Source organism: Coregonus clupeaformis, unplaced genomic scaffold (genome assembly GCF_020615455.1).
Source record: "Coregonus clupeaformis isolate EN_2021a unplaced genomic scaffold, ASM2061545v1 scaf0456, whole genome shotgun sequence".
In the NCBI taxonomy this organism is placed as follows: Eukaryota; Metazoa; Chordata; class Actinopteri; order Salmoniformes; family Salmonidae; genus Coregonus; species Coregonus clupeaformis.
Genome location: NW_025533911.1, coordinates 99,013 through 115,930, shown reverse-complemented (window position 1 = coordinate 115,930; position 16,918 = coordinate 99,013). Strand labels below are relative to the sequence as shown.

At 42.5% G+C, this 16,918-nt stretch overlaps 2 protein-coding genes across 3 annotated transcripts in view; both read right to left on the bottom strand.

Annotated features, from left to right (window-relative positions):
• Nucleotides 1-16,918, bottom strand: part of LOC121535724 (ichor-like) — a 193,406-nt gene that overhangs the window by 83,153 nt on the left and 93,335 nt on the right. Inside the window, exons 1-2 of one of the 2 annotated variants that reach the window (XM_045215481.1) lie at nt 16,465-16,496; nt 15,719-15,846 (exon numbers count right to left, since the gene is read on the bottom strand). In XM_045215481.1, the coding sequence (XP_045071416.1) occupies nt 15,719-15,846; nt 16,465-16,477 (141 nt within the window). In that variant the 5' untranslated portion in view covers nt 16,478-16,496. Of the gene's footprint in view, nt 1-15,718; nt 15,847-16,464; nt 16,497-16,918 lie in introns of those variants that run through there. The other variant, XM_045215479.1, reaches the window with a different exon arrangement.
• LOC121535737 lies at nt 899-2,491 on the bottom strand. The gene is made up of 3 exons (XM_045215482.1): nt 2,299-2,491; nt 1,795-1,925; nt 899-1,591 (listed from the first exon to the last, which is right to left on the bottom strand). Exons 1-3 carry the CDS (start codon nt 2,402-2,404, stop codon nt 1,493-1,495), a joined length of 336 nt encoding a protein of 111 aa, XP_045071417.1. The 5' UTR covers nt 2,405-2,491; the 3' UTR covers nt 899-1,492.

Sequence of the window (16,918 nt, the reverse complement as noted above, 5' to 3'; positions counted from 1 at the left end):
AAAGTCTTAATGAAAAGTCCCATTATGTGTTTATTAAACGAACACGTTTTAAATACACCATATGAAAACCACATGCACACGTCTCAAAAAATCAGCATGAACATGATACTGCATTTATTTTCTCATTAAAAATGTTTTGGGGAAAAAATTATGTAGTTGAATGGAAGTAATGAAATAGGCATTTGTGAACATTATATAGCCTACACAGTACAAACACACTATGTAACATACTTTTTAGGCTTATATATGCCTTATATATCACACAATGTCTGGATGCAATATTCTACCCAGGAATATTCAACACTGAAATCTGTTACTCTTGTTATTCCAAATGCATCTGTGGATATTGTCTGCTGACAACAATGAAAATGAATCTTTGTCTTTAATGCAGGGTTTGATCTAAACGTCAGAAACTATCGGGTGGAATAGTTATTTTCTATGTTATAGAGTGGAATGGTTTTTCTGCTGGTGTGTCCTGAGGTAGCTCCTCTCTGAGAACCTCTTCCCGCAGTGAGTGCAGGCGAACGGCCTCTCTCCCGTGTGGACCTTCAGGTGCATCTTCAGCTGGTCCTGGCGGGAGAACCTCTTCTCACACTGGGGGCAGCTGTAGGGTTTCTCCCCTGTGTGGACCCTCTGGTGCCTCTTCAGGTGGTGCTGGTGGGAGAACCTCTTCTCACACTGGGTACAGCTGAAGGATTTCTCCCCTGTGTGGACCCTCTGGTGACTCTCCACCTTCTGGAGGCAGCTGAAGCCTTTGTTACAGAACATGCAGAGGAACCGTTTCTCTTTACTATTGCCTGATGTGGCTCCCCTCCCTGAGCCTGGGCTCTAGCCCTGTCATTTGAGTTCAATACCTGATGATCGAAAAGGATGCGGCCGTGGAATCAGAAGGGCCCCATTGACGTGGACACTGGGTCGTGATCCCTGAACGCGTGTAAAGGGGAGTGGGTTGCGACATTTGGATTTGTCTCTAAGTTTTCCCTGTATTCTAAGAAGTCACTGGTGTTGCCCTGCGAGTGTCCTTCTCCTAAGTGAGTTTCGTTTGCATTCCATGTCAGAGGAGTGTCATCCTCCACTTTCACAATCACCTCATCTAAGACTACAACCTCCCCTTTCTTATCTAGGCACCTTTCAGAGTTTACACTACTACTGTACCGGTTCCAGTCCCCTCTCATTGGATTAGTCTGTGTATCTAAGTCCACAGATATGTCACCAGGTATCATCTCGGTCTCTGTAGCGTATGAACAGGACGGATCATTGCCCGTCTGTAATGCGTCACCTGAGTCCTGATGGGATAAAACCGTCCTCGGGCTCGGGTTACCATAAAGTAAATACTCTGAGCGGGGAGAAGGAGGACAACCCAGTCGCCCCAGCCCCTTTAAAGTCTCGGTGTCTGTCTCTGACTTGAGTACGGCGTTCGGCGTTCCACTGACCTCCGTGATCCTGCGTCGGGTCCTGTACTGCGCTGGGGCAGTGGTGGAATCCTCTGTGGCTACAAGGGGCACTCCAGTCTGGATGTCTCTGCTGTGCCGTGGGTCCACCTCTGCTTCAGACCTCTCCAGCTTGACCCCAGGACCTGCAGCCTCTGCATCTGCAGACTTATAAGAAGAGAGGGTGTTATTACTGGTATATGAGTAGAACTGGATAATAATGTCTCACAAGCTCCCCTATGGCAGATACATGAGGATGTGCATGTAAGCAAGTGAATAGCTGAGGGGAGCCTTTCTGAAATAAACAGGCCACATTTGATTTACAAAGTAACTGTAATTTGTAATGCAACACTATTCCACTAACCTCTATCATGATAACGTGCTGGGTTGAGGTTCCACTCCCCTCATCAACAGTGATTGGTTGGTCATCTCTCCATGTATTGTGTCCTGCTGGCTTCACAGAAATCATGTGGCCTCCAGTGATATGTCCTTCACCTGAGAGAGTGATTGGGGGAAAAGAGGTGGTTCTGTTAGCTACTGTCAATGCTATATTGTACACTATTGACAGTTTTGACATTGTCTAGAATTGGCAAGGATGTAAGGTAACACTTCTTGATATACTATTTATTTATCTATGTATTATATTCCATGCATCACATTGTTTTCATTGAGTAAATAATAGGAAATGCAGTTAATCAAGAATCTGGTGAGATGATGATAGTGTCTTTGCGCAAGATAGCTAAGTAATCAGGGGAATTATTGCATACTAGCCAAACAACGGACCCACTTCTGGGTAACACATCTGAACACATGTGCAGAGGGGAACGTGGCGACAGTCCCTGAGCTATATATTTTCTGCTAAATGTACCTCTTGCCATTCCTCTGTATTGGTCCAGGATCTTGACACTACTCGTAGTAGTACTGCCTGCGACGACGCGCTCTCGCATTGTCCTCTCTGCGCGCTCCCGTGCCATCTTCAGTTCCAGTAGCTGTAGTTTCCTCCGCAATGCCCCGTTTTCTTTCTGGCTTTGAGTTATTTCCAAACGAAACACTGCATAGTCGTCGTCTACGAGTTTACAGATGTCTGCCACAGCTGCATTCGCTAGCACCTCCATGATGGAGGCTATTTGAGTGTGAAAAACCAGACAGTTAGCCATTGTTAGCAAACGTTAACAGCTAGGTAGCTTACTTATATAAAACCTATCATTCAAGTCCTGTTTCCAACGGGAATTAAACACTACCTTGGGTAAGTATGTGATGCTGTGCAGTTAAATTAGTCATAAATTGAGTTCTAGGGTGTTAATAAATGTCTAAATACAACAATAAATCGCTAACTTGGAAATTATTGTTAACTTCCGTTTACTACTTTTTCTTTGTGTGATTTTCCGGCAGACTACGTCTTCTTCAGTGGGTTTAATTCCGGTTGGCATCCAATATTAACGTTGCATTACCGCCACCAACTGGACTGGAGTATAAATGGGAAAAGGGAAAAACCCTGCCAACTATTTTATTTTATAACTCAACATTCATTAAAAAAACACCCCCAATTGCACTATTTTGACCCTATCTGATCCTACACCATGCTGACAGCCTGGGAGGACGGAACACTACCATTCAACACACCCTGTAACTCTTCTGTAGTAAATTCTCGTAATCCCAAGCACTTCTCTGCAGCTGCCACCACAACACCTATTTTCTGTGATTTACATTCTATTCCGGCGGTACAGTTGATAACCATGGCAATGAACTGTAAAAAGCCAACTTTACTGAAGCACATTTCTTTCGTAGGCCTATTACTCTGTACTGGCAAAAGTCTAATACTCACCGGTAGCCTCTTAGGGTCCCTCACCCTTGACCCATCTTCACTGCCTCCGCATACGATACCTTCTGACTAGACGCTTTGTTACGTATTGTTGCCCTTCACAGGTCGGAGTGTGAATCGCATATTTTGTTCACATAAAAGGGGAATGGGAAAAAGAAATTGCACCTCCATCTAATCCTACATATACACCACTATCCCCAACAAACCCACCACCCCTTCCCACTACTTTGGCGCTAACAAATCCTACCCCAGGCTGTTGGCCTGGGAGGATGGAACACTTTCTCTCAAAATTCCCTGTAGTTCTTCTGCACTAAAATCTGACACTCAAAAACGTCCCTGCTGCTGCTACTACCAAATCAATCTTCTGGGATTTCTGTTCCGTCTGTCCGGTTCAATTAATGACCATAGCAATAAACACCAAGAAGCCAACCTTACTAAAGCACAAACTGTTCTTGTCACTCTGTACTGGCCTACTACCCACAGGGATCCTCTCAGGCTGCCTCACCCTTAGCCCACCATCCTCTATTTTACTCACTGCCTCAGCATATGACACTTTCTGCACTGTTCTAACCCTGGCAACCTCAACCTGTCTCACTCGCACAGGACATTTCTGATCCCCAGCAACATGGTCACCCCCACAATTGACACACACAGCTTTTCCCACCAAAACTACACACTCCTTTGTCCCACCGTAGGGGGTTCGGAACAAAAGCTCTCACCGGATAACTAACATTACTTTATCAGGTAATAACGCTGTATTAAAATTCAAAAGTACCAACAGGGTCACGTCAGTCTTGCGCTCTCCACCGGGTCTGCATCGCACCCTTTACACTGAAGAGAAAGGATCATATTGGTTGGCGTCATAGCTCAAAGGATGTGGTTAAATGAAAAGGGTATGTTCTTTGAAATAAGGTACATTTTACATTTTAGTCATTTAGCAGACACTCTTCTCCAGAGCGACTTACAGTTAATGCATTGATCTTAAGATAGCTAGGTGTGACAACCACATATCTCAGTCATAGTAAGTAAATTTTTCTTCAATAAAGTAACTATCAGCAAATTCAATAGGTACTGCTTATTACATTACACATCAAAACTCCTATGATCAGTATCTTTCAAGCTGTCCAGACTTGTTTAGAAAGAGCAGTGTGTTAGCAAGAATAGAATAGAAAATAATAGAGGGTCATTACATTTGATTTCAATGATTTTTTGATTTGACGCAAACTTTCTATACATATTTTCACATTGTAGATTTGGTCAGAAAGTTACTTTTTGGACCTGAATGCCAAAACATTTAGGAGATAGAGGTGCTTAAAGTTGACCCGTTTTGCATACCCCACCTTACCATGAGACATCCCCCACTGGGCACAGACGTCAGTTCAACGTCTAGCTTTGATTTACATTTGGTTGATTTGTCAACTAACCTGAATTCAACTTGAAATCAACAAAAAATGTCACCATGTCATTGGATCTCGGTTAAAAGTTGGGTGAAAAAACGGAGTTTACAAATTTTTATTGACATTGTAAATGACGTTAAAGGATAAAAAATGACATAATTTCTATTAAAACATTTTTTTTCAAGAAATTACAAAATAGTTTCACAATCCTGTTTGTAAGCTTTTAAATTATATCAAACTCAACCTTTTATCTTTTCCAGTGATGAAGACATGGATGTCTCATGGTATGGTATGCAAAATGGGTCAACTTTGAGTAACTCTATCTCCTATGTTTTGGCATTCAGGTCCAAAAAGTCACTTTCTGACCACTTCTACCATGGGCAAAGAGGTATAGAAAGTTTCATTCAAATCAAAAGGGGTGCGGTCAAAGTGATTGAACGACCCTAGAACACCCTATTCCATCTACATCACATCACTAAGGTAAATATTCAACTGTCCTTGTTCTAACCTAGGTTTACTGTCTCTCTTAAAACATTTACACAAGCCTGTTTCAAATGAGAAGTTAACAAAGGATTAATGAGGGGTACAGTGCCTTGCAAAAGTATTCATCCCCCTTGGCGTTTTTCCTATTTTGTTGCATTACAACCTGTAATTTAAATCGATTTTTATTTGGTTTTCATGTAATGGACATCCACAAAATAGTTCAAATTGGTGAAGTGAAATTAAAAAAATAACTTGTTAAAAAACATTCTTACAAATAAATAACGGAAAAGTGGTGCGTGCATATGTATTCACCCCCTTTGCAATGAAGCCCCTAAATAAGATCTGGTGCAACCATTACCTTCAGAAGTCACATAATTAGTTAAATAAAGTGTCACATGATCTGTCACATGATCTCAGTATATATACACCTGTTCTGAAAGGCCCCAGAGTCTGCAACACCACTAAGCAAGGGGCGGCACCATGAAGACCAAGGAGCTCTCCAAACAGGTCAGGGACAAAGTTGTGGAGAAGTACTGATCAGGGTTGGGTTATAAAAAAATATCTGAAACTTTGAACATCCCACGGAGCACCATTAACTCCATTATAAAAAAAATGGAAAGAATATGGCACCACAACAAACCTGCCAAGAGAGGGCCGCCCACCAAAACTCACAGACCAGGCAAGGAGGGCATTAATCCGAGAGGCAACAAAGAGATCAAAGATAACCCTGAAGGAGCTGCAAAGCTCCACAGCGGATATTGGAGTATCTGTCAGGACCACTTTAAGCCGTACACTCCACAGAGCTGGGCTTTACGGAAGAGTGGCCAGAAAAAAGCCATTGCTTAAAGAAAGAAATAAGCAAACACATTTGGTGTTCGCCAAAAGGCATGTGGGAGACTCCCCAAACATATGGAAGAAGGTACTCTGGTCAGATGAGACTAAAATTGAGCTTTCTGGCCATTAAAGAAAACGCTATATCTGGCGCAAACCCAACACCTTTCATCACCCCGAGAACACCATCACCACAGTGAAGCATGGTGGTGGCAGCATCATGCTGTTTTTCATCGGCATGGACTGGGAAACTGGTCAGAATTGAAGGAATGATGGATGGCGCTAAATAAAGGGACATTTTTGAGGGAAACCTGTTTTTCTTCCAGAGATTTGAGACTGGAGGTTCACCTTCCAGCAGGACAATGACCCTAAGCATACTGCTAAAGCAACACTTGAGTGGTTTAAGGGGAAACATTTAAATGTCTTGGAATGGCCTAGTCAAAGCCCAGACCTCAATCCAATTGAGAATCTGTGGTATGACTTAAAGATTGCTGTACACCAGCGGAACCAATCCAACTTGAAGGAGCTGGAGCAGTTTTGCCTTGAAGAATGGGCAAAAATCCCAGTGGCTAGATGTGCCAAGCTTATAAAGACATACCCCAAGAGACTTACAGCTGTAATTGCGGCAAAAGGTGGTTCTACAAAGTATTGACTTTGGGGTGGTGAATAGTTATGCACACTCAAGTTCTGTTTTTTTGTCTTATTTCTTGTTTGTTTCACAAAATATATTTTGCATCTTCAAAGTGGTAGGCATGTTGTGTAAGTCAAATGATACAAACCCCCCAAAAATCAATTTTAATTCCAGGTTGTAAGGCAACAAAATAGGAAAAATGCCAAGGGGGGTGAATACATTCGCAAGCCACTGTATGTGGTTAATTACCCTCTTACCCCAAGACACTTCACATGATAACTAACATTGATTGAACTTGAATATGACAACTTTCAGGATGAATCAAACCACTGTATTTATTATTCATCAATATAATTAGTGCGTAAAGGCAATCCAAACCTTTTTTTAATGATTCATACATACATTTCCTAACCCAAAAATTTGACTTAATAATCTACAAGATCAGTGTATTTTTACATCTACCAGTTGGTGTTGAAGTGGAGACGAATATGCATATATTTAAATGGGGTTCTTTCATTGATCCCTATTTTCTGAACCCGTTCTCTCGACATATTCTAGTTTGTCGACAAAGTTCTAATTAAAGGTACACCGTATTTTTAAAGGGATGTCTTAAGATAAATGTACTGACAACCCTATTGAATGAAAAATCCATGAGAAAATCTGTTGGCCAGCAAGTGGGAGGGTTTTCAGCAGTAAAAAAAAAAAAGCAAAGCCATTACGCACCTGTACAAGGTAAGTCTGAATACCAACTACTGAGAACTGCGTGGGAAAGGCGTGTGTAAGAAAGGCGTAATTTCCTAAATCGGAATCGGGCCCTATGTTGGTTTTATTTAGGATAATGTTTTACAGCTTTGTCATTCTATTTTAAAATCATCTTACTTTATAATATCATATATTTTACATGTGATAAGGGTACACAGAGGGCCAGAGATGATTACAGACACCTGTGAATATCTGAAGTACCCAAAAAAGGCCACAAAATGTAATGTGATAGATTACATACAATCCTTGAAAGATACCAAAACTCAGGTAGTTTACTGGTAAACTTAGAACGTTTCCAGTAATATACAGTGGGGAAAATAAGTATTTAGTCAGCCACCAATTGTGCAAGTTCTCCCACTTAAAAAGATGAGAGAGGCCTGTAATTTTCATCATAGGTACATGTCAACTATGACAGACAAAATGAGGGAAAAAATCCAGAAAATCACATTGTAGGATTTTTAATGAATTTATTTGCAAATTATGGTGGAAAATAAGTATTTGGTCACCTACAAACAAGCAAGATTTCTGGCTCTCACAGACCTGTAACTTCTTCTTTAAGAGGCTCCTCTGTCCTCCACTCGTTACCTGTATTAATGGCACCTGTTTGAACTTGTTATCAGTATAAAAGACACCTGTCCACAACCTCAAACAGTCACACTCCAAACTCCACTATGGCCAAGACCAAAGAGCTGTCAAAGGACACCAGAAACAAAATTGTAGACCTGCACCAGGCTGGGAAGACTGAATCTGCAATAGGTAAGCAGCTTGGTTTGAAGAAATCAACTGTGGGAGCAATTATTAGGAAATGGAAGACATACAAGACCACTGATATTCTCCCTCGATCTGGGGCTCCACGCAAGATCTCACCCCGTGGGGTCAAAATGATCACAAGAACGGTGAGCAAAAATCCCAGAACCACACGGGGGGGACCTAGTGAATGACCTGCAGAGAGCTGGGACCAAAGTAACAAAGCCTACCATCAGTAACACACTACGCCGCCAGGGACTCGAATCCTGCAGTGCCAGACGTGTCCCCTGCTTAAGCCAGTACATGTCCAGGCCCGTCTGAAGTTTGCTAGAGTGCATTTGGATGATCCAGAAGAGGATTGGGAGAATGTCATATGGTCAGATGAAACCAAAATATAACTTTTTGGTAAAAACTCAACTTGTCGTGTTTGAAGGACAAAGAATGCTGAGTTGCATCCAAAGAACACCATACCTACTGTGAAGCATGGGGTGGAAACATCATGCTTTGGGGCTGTTTTTCTGCAAAGGGACCAGGACGACTGATCCGTTTAAAGGAAAGAATGAATGGGGCCATGTATCGTGAGATTTTGAGTAAAAACCTCCTTCCATCAGCAAGGGCATTGAAGATGAAATGTGGCTGGGTCTTTCAGCATGACAATGATCCCAAACACACCGCCCGGCAACGAAGGAGTGGCTTCGTAAGAAGCATTTCAAGGTCCTGGAGTGGCCTAGCCAGTCTCCAGATCTCAACCCCATAGAAAATCTTTGGAGGGAGTTGAAAGTCCGTGTTGCCCAGCGACAGCCCCAAAACATCACTGCTCTAGAGGAGATCTGCATGGAGGAATGGGCCAAAATACCAGCAACAGTGTGTGAAAACCTTGTGAAGACTTACAGAAAACGTTTGACCTGTGTCATTGCCAACAAAGGGTATATAACAAAGTATTGAGAAACTTTTGTTATTGACCAAATACTTATTTTCCACCATAATTTGCAAATTAATTAATTAAAAATCCTACAATGTGATTTTCTGGAGAGAAAAAATCTCATTTTGTCTGTCATAGTTGATGTGTACCTATGATGAAAATTACAGGCCTCTCTCATCTTTTTAAGTGGGAGAACTTGCACAATTGGTGGCTGACTAAATACTTTTTTTCCCCACTGTAATTGCCTTTGAACGGGGTATGGTAGGTGCCAGGTACACCGGTTTGAGTGTGTCAACTGCAACGCTGCTGGGTTTTTCACGCTCAACAGTTTCCCGTGTGTATCAAGAATGGTTCACCACCCAAAGGAGAACCAGCCAACTTGAAACAACTGTGCCAGGATCCCTGTGGAATGCTTTCGACAACTTGTAGAGTCCATGCCCTGACGAATTGAGGCTGTTCTGAGGGCAAAAGGGGGGATGCAACTCAATATTTGGAAGTTGTTCTTAATGTTTGGTATACTCAGTGTATATTATTCATTTATTATATCTGTGTCCATATTACCCATGAGTTTCTAGTAGATAGACCCTATGGTTCAAGAGAAAATAGCCTAATTAACGAATAAAGTATCTAATTAACAATGGCATTATTTTCAATTAACTCAGCTACTATCCAAATATTGACTATGTTCACAAGTACCACCCGTTTTATGCCAAAACATTGATAACAAATATATATTGACATAATAAAATAAATTAAAGTGTGTAAACAATATATAGATAAGACATTTCTGGGATCTTTTATTTCAGCTCATGAAACATGGGACCAATCCTTTACATGTTGCGTTTATATTTCTGTTCTTACATGTTGCGTTTATTTCTTTCTGAACAGAAATATAAACGCAACATGTAAAGTATTGGTCCCATGTTTCATGAGCTGAAATAAAAGATCCCAGAAATGTTCCATACGTACAAAAGGCTTATTTCTCTAAAATGTTGTGTACAAATTTGTTTACGTCCCTGTTTGTGAGCATTTCTCCTTTGCCAAGATAATCCATCCACCTGACAGGTGTGGCATATCAAGAAGCTGATCATTACACAGGTGCACCTTGTGCTGGGGACAATAAAAGGCCACTCTAAAATGTGCAGTTTTGTCACACAACACATTGGCCACAGATGTCTTAAATTTTGAGGGAGTGTGCAATTGTCATGCTGACTGCAGGAATGTCCACCAGAGCTGTTGTCAGAGAACTGAATGTTAATTTGTCTAGCATAAGCCACCTCCAACGTCAATTTAAGAACATTTTGCAGTATGTCCAACCGGCCTCACAACCGCAGACGTGTATGGTGTCGTGTGGGCGAGTGGTTTGCTGATGTCAGCGTTGTGAACAGTGTGTCCCATGGTGGCGGTGGATATGGTATGCACAATATGTAAACAATAGCCGAATGTAGTCGACCGAAGCAGGTTTCCTCTCAATCAGCTGGAAGTGTTTGCTGTTCGGTCTGTAGTTTGGTTAGGGTCGCCCATATTGTGCAAGTGTTTTTCACGTGTGAATTGCACCAGTATTGAAAATAAAAACTGGAAAAACAAACCGATATACTGACCAGCGTACTGAATGTCGAGTTGATAACACTTACCTGTGGATATTTTGTATCAGATTACCTCCGACATATGTACAAAATCGGCGGACAACAGGTAAAGTAAGTTGAAGTTTAGTTTGTTTAACTTTCTGACTTGTAATGGGACTGTTCAGGAATGCTGAGCCTACATGTTAGAGAGGAGTGTGTAAGTATTTCACTCTCTGATTCTAAAAGACTGCTAACCTTATGCCAAACTCTACCATGAATTTTCAAGATATAGCCAATCTTTACTTTGTGGCTGTGGAATATAGTGGAAACCCTTTCAAGCTCAGAGCAGTCTGTAATTGACCTAAAAACGAATGACTGGCTAGATCCCATCGGGTGGCAAGGACATAAACCTATAGGTTTGAAGGAAGCCAAGGAAACTAAGGCCATTTGAATTCTAAATGATAAACAAGCAAATCAAAAGGACAACATGATCTCATTTATTAACAGATCTGATCACCCGTTCTTTGTTTGTCCAGATGAAACCAGTCTGTCAAGTTGCTAGCTTACATCTAAACTCTCGAACTAAATACGTACTGCACTTCCAACCACAAAGCCTCTTTGGTTTGATTTTATGCCTCAAACTACAACTTGCATCGCTAACAGCTAAATGTTTGTTAAAATTCTAATTTATTTGAGGCTCCACATTGTCATGTGAAATATTAATGTTATTTCCAACAACCAATGAGCAACTCCACTGTAAATCCAGCTGCATATTGAATGTTGAGATTGCAGAAAGGCCAGTCTCTTTGGCAATGACATGGAGTGGAAAGTTAGCAAAAAAATACTGGTACCCAGACTAGGAGTGTTATAAAAACGAGGGACATTATATTTGTTATGAATAGACCATAGTCAAAACCAAATTCAGAGGGGAAATATAGGGTGTGTTCGTAAATTCACTTGAGTGCTCAGAGTGCGTCCGTAAATTCAGAGCATTTTCAGATTGTTCGTTCATAAATTCAGAGCATTTCGCTCTCGGAGCATACAGTCGTGGTCAAAAGTTTAGTGAATGACACAAATATAAATTTTCACAAAGTCTGCTGCCTCAGTTTTTATGATGGCAATTTGCACATACTCCAGAATGTTATGAAGAGTGATCAGATGAATTGCGAAGTCCCTCTTTGCCATGAAAATGAACTGAATCCCAAAAAAACATTTCCACTGCATTTCAGCCCTGCCACAAAAGGACCAGCTGACATCATGTCAGTGATTCTCTCGTTAACACTGGTGAGAGTGTTGACGAGGACAAGGCTGGAGATCACTCTGTCATGCTGATTGAGTTAGAATAACAGACTGGAAGCTTTAAAAAGAGGGTGGTGCTTGAAATCATTGTTCTTCCTCTGTTAACCATGGTTACCTGCAAGGAAACACGTGCCGTCATCATTGCTTTGCACAAAAAGGGCTTCACAGGTAAGGATATTGCTGCTAATAAGATTGCACCTAAATCAACCATTTATCAGATCATCAAGAACTTCAAGGAGAGAGGTTCAATTGTTGTGAAGAAAGCTTCAGGGCGCCCAAGAAAGTCCAGCAAGCGCCAGGACCGTCTCCTAAAGTTGATTCAGCTGCGGGATCGGGGCACCACCAGTGCAGAGCTTGCTCAGGAATGGCAGCAGGCAGGTGTGAGTGCATCTGCACGCACAGTGAGGCGAAGACTTTTGGAGGATGGACTGGTGTCAAGAAGGGCAGCGAGGAAGCCACTTCTCTCCAGGAAAAACATCAGGGACAGACTGATATTCTGCAAAAGGTACAGGGATTGGACTGCTGAGGACTGGGGTAAAGTCATTTTCTCTGATGAATCCCCTTTCTGATTGTTTGGGGCATCCGGAAAAAAGCTTGTCCGGAGAAGACAAGGTGAGCGCTATCATCAGTCCTGTGTCATGCCAACAGTAAAGCATCCTGAGACCATTCATGTCTGGGGTTGCTTCTCAGCCAAGGGAGTGGGTTCACTCACAATATTGCCTAAGAACACAGCCATGAATAAAGAATGGTACCAACGCATCCTCCGAGAGCAACTTCTCCCAACCAGCCAAGAACAGTTTGGTGACGAACAATGCCTTTTCCAGCATGATGGAGCACCTTGCCATAAGGCAAAAGTGATAACTAAGTGGCTCGGGTACAAAACATCGACATTTTGGGTCCATGGCCAGGAAACTCCCCAGACCTTAATCCCATTGAGAACTTGTGGTCAATATTTAAGAGACGGGTGGACAAACAAAACCCCCCAAATTCTGACAAACTCCAAGCATTGATTATGCAAGAATGGACTGCAGAGGTCTTGGAAAAAGAAGGGTCAACACTGCAAATATTGTCTCTTTGCATAATCTTAATGTAATTGTCAATAAAAGCCTTTGACAATTATGGAATGCTTGTAATTATACTTCAGTATACCATAGTAACATCTGACAAAAATATCTAAAAACACTGTAGCAGCAAACTTTGTGAAGACCAATACTTGTGTCATTCTCAAAACTTTTGACCACGACTGTACACTGGACACTCTGGCCGAGGAGTAGGGTTGATCCGAGCGTTCAGACCTCACAACGGCAGTCAAGCACCCATGCTAACTGGCTAAAGTTGGCTAGCTTGCTAGCTACTTCCAGACACAAATGAGAGAACACCTCACACCATTTTATTTGCCATAGAGCTGGTTAGGCTGTTTTCATGTTATCTAGAGCGTTGGTGACTTTAACTGTGCTGCTGGCAACAATTTAATTACTTTTCTTTGACAACATTTAATGGAACCGGTCATATTCAGCTGGTGTTCGTAAATTCATCAGTTATTCTGTCATATTTCAGCTAAAGAATTGGTCCCAGATATCCCCTATGTAGCCTACATCTCAAGCCACACTGACAATTTCTCCCCATTGTGGACACTCCTATGTCTGATAAGGTTACTCAGGAAGGAGAAGCTCTTGTAACATAGTTTACACTTGAAGGGCTTCTCCTTGGTGTGAACGGTCTGGTGCTGCTTCACATAGTTCACCTTAGCGAGCGCTTCCCACACGTGGGGCAGGCGTACGCTTGTCTGCGTCCGTCTTAACGCCCGGCCTCCCACATTGTGACCCAATGACACCAGAGGAGGTAGAAGCAGGAGCCAACACTCTTAGGTGGTTAGTCTTTGAGCTCCCTCCTTGACCTCTAGCCATTGTTTGGGTGTTGTTAGGATTGTGTTCTGTGTTATAGGCTAGGTACTTCTTGTGGTGAACGCCCATCCTGACCCTGTCTGTATTGGTGGGGTAACCTTGAGGTAGCTGAGGAAGGCTAGACCCAGGACCAGGCCTTCTATGAACCCATTCACCAGGCATTAGAGGAGAACCTGAAGCAGAAGACAGACTTCCAGAAAGACTCCCACCAGGGGGGTCTCCCACCACTCTCTGTGAAGGCTGAAGCCCAGGGTGACTTCCTCTGTTCATCATGGATACTGTGGTGTTTGTATCATAGGAACATGAGGGTCTATCTCGATCAGCCCCAGGCCCTGCTCCATCCCTGCACTGAGACTGTGAAGAGAAGGGTCTGGACTGCAGACTGGATCCCTGACTGGAGCCTCTGTCTCTCTGATGACCACCAGGACTGAGGTTGTTAAGTCCACCTGTCCACTGGTTGTGTTCTGTGTGGTGATGGTGGAGTCTTTGTCCCTTGTGGTTCGGTCCTCGTTCCGACTCGGGAAGGAAGAGTGATGGCTCCTTATCCATGGTTCTGACCCAGGGCCAGGTGTTATGACCAGCCGCTTCAGAGGTCCAGTCTCTCCCACCAGCAACACTGGATATCAGCAGGTCCTCATGGACTGCAGACTGTAAACACAAATTGTACAGAAGAACACAAAGGTTTATATTAGAAACTCTTTGCTGTACACAGAAACATGTAATTCAAGTACCTAACAATATGGAGCCATTGGAATTAATTATAAAAAAAAATCCATATGTGTTGATTTAAGAATTAAGTATAATGTTTTGGTTTGACTGAGATAAGGGAAACTCAGTCCCTGCAATGATAAAAAAGTCAATTTTGTATTTAATTGACAACAAATTGTCATACACTCACATAATGTACAGTAATTGTATTGCACAAAATTATACATGTGACAAGTAGAATAACTCTACTCACTATGGTAACACTAACTTTTCTGTCAATCTGGTACCCTCGTTTTGATAAAATAAATGTTGGAATACTTTGGAAAAGGTTCAACATTACATTACACACAGCTTCACTACTTCATGTCAAGTAAACATGAATTAAGGCACTATCATTTCCTCATTATAAAACACCAGTATCAACCTAAAGGGAAAAAGTTTGTCACTTTTCATCAGTGAAGCATTTTTACAGACGCCATCACACCAACCATCACCATATCATCTACTCTACCTCATCATATTAATTATTTCCTCAGTTCACCTCATCCAGTTCCCTACTACATCAAAAACCAACAGAATTAACTACAAACTAACTAGTACTACATTACATGTCACTATACTCTATACATGGGCCGTGTGCATTTTCTGCTGGTGTATCCTGAGGTGCCTCTTCAGGTTAAAGGGGCGGGAGAAACTGGCCCGGCACAGGTAGCAGCCGAACGTGTGTATCTTCTGGTGAATCTCCACCTGTTTGGGGAAACTAAAGGCTTTCTAAAGCGGGAAGCGTGATTCCGTCTGTACTACTGTCATTTGTTAATGGGCTCGTGTAGCCATTTAGTGTCTGAGGTCTGGTTTAACATTAGGAGAGTGTGAGGAGGACGAAGGCCAGGGAGTGTCTGTGTTGTCACAGGATCCATGTTCCAGTTGATAGATCCTATAGAAGGCAGGCTGAAGGCAACACCTGTTAGGGGTTAACCTGAGGCGCCATCAGTCTCTCTGAATCACAACTATAGGAGCAGGACGAGGCATTGCTACCCGAGTCTGTTCTCTCCTACCGCATACGGACACACCTCAAATCGACACCTCACCCTGGTCTCAGCCAGTCTGTTGTCATGGAGACTAAGTTTGTTTGTTTTGTGTTTGATTGTCAGTTTCTGGTTGTGGTTAACAGTGTTGTTCCCCAGCCCTGAGTTGAGGACACTCTCACATCCACTGACCTCCACTATGTCGCCTCTGGTCCTGGCCTGATCGATGATGTCATCCCCTGGGCCCTTGGCTGCACCGGTCTGGGTCTGGGAATCCAAGATTGCCGCCCAGTCTCCTCTTTTAGCCTCCAGCCAACCACCTGCAGGAAGAGGTTACAAAATAGACTTTACAAACATGGCAGAGAACTCTACATATGGAGTATTTTTTGGTCAATTACAGTTAAAGTCGGAAGTTTACATACACCTTAGCCAAATACATTTAAACTCAGTTTTTCACAATTCCTGACATTTAATCCTAGTAAAAATTCCCTGGTCAATTAGGATCACCACTTTATTTTAAGAATGTGAAATGTCAGAATAATAGTAGAGAGAATTATTTATTTCAGCTTTTATTTATTTTATCACATTCCCAGTGGGTCAGAAGTTTACATACACTCAATTAGTATTTGGTAGCATGGTCTTTCAATTGTTTAACTGGGGTCAAACGTTTTGGGTAGCCTTCCACAAGCTTATAGTCGTTTAACAAGAAATTTGTGGAGTGGTTGAAAAACGAGTTTTAATGACTCCAACCTAAGTGTATGTAAACTTCCGACTTCAACTGTACCTGGTCAAATTCATACATTATAATGTGTTTTTGTATGTAAACATAAGCTGTATTGATTTCATTTTATGAATAAAGAAAAAACAATAGCCAGGTGCATCACTATTCCCATTGAAGATCTATTACTGTATGTAGGCTATATGTATTTCTCCCTTACCTTGCTCCCCCATCTTTAGTCCACTCAGCAGATCAATGCTCTCTGGTCCGTCCTCTATTGTCTCCTCTTTGACCAGCAGCAGATCAGGCTTCCCACCCTCCATGTCTACTGACTGTAAAAGATACAGAGTGAGAGGATGTTGGATCAAGAAATCTGATATGGGGGCCTCCCGAGTGGCGCAGCGGTCTAAGGCACTGCATCGCAGTGTTGCGGCGTCACTACAGCCTGGGGTTCGATCCGTGACCGGAGTCCCATAGGGCGGCGCACAATTGGCCCAGTGTCGTCTGGGTTAGGGGGAGAGTTTGACCGGGGGCTTTACTTGGCTCTTGGCGCTCTAGCGACTCCTTGTGGCTGGTCCCACAGCTCTCCTCCTCTGAGACACTGTGGATACAGGCCCTGACCTAATACCATACAGACAGTAGTGGGCTCACCTCATTGAGACTGTGTGTGGTCC

Excerpts from the sequence above, each read along its gene's own strand:
- LOC121535737 (XM_045215482.1), bottom strand. The coding sequence starts at position 2,404 with ATGGCACGGGAGCGCGCAGAGAGGACAATGCGAGAGCGCGTCGTCGCA. Across the intron at positions 1,926-2,298 it reads ATACAGAGGAATGGCAAGAG|GTGAAGGACATATCACTGGA; the intron begins GTACATTTAGCA and ends TCACTCTCTCAG. Across the intron at positions 1,592-1,794 it reads AGCACGTTATCATGATAGAG|ATGCAGAGGCTGCAGGTCCT; the intron begins GTTAGTGGAATA and ends ATAAGTCTGCAG.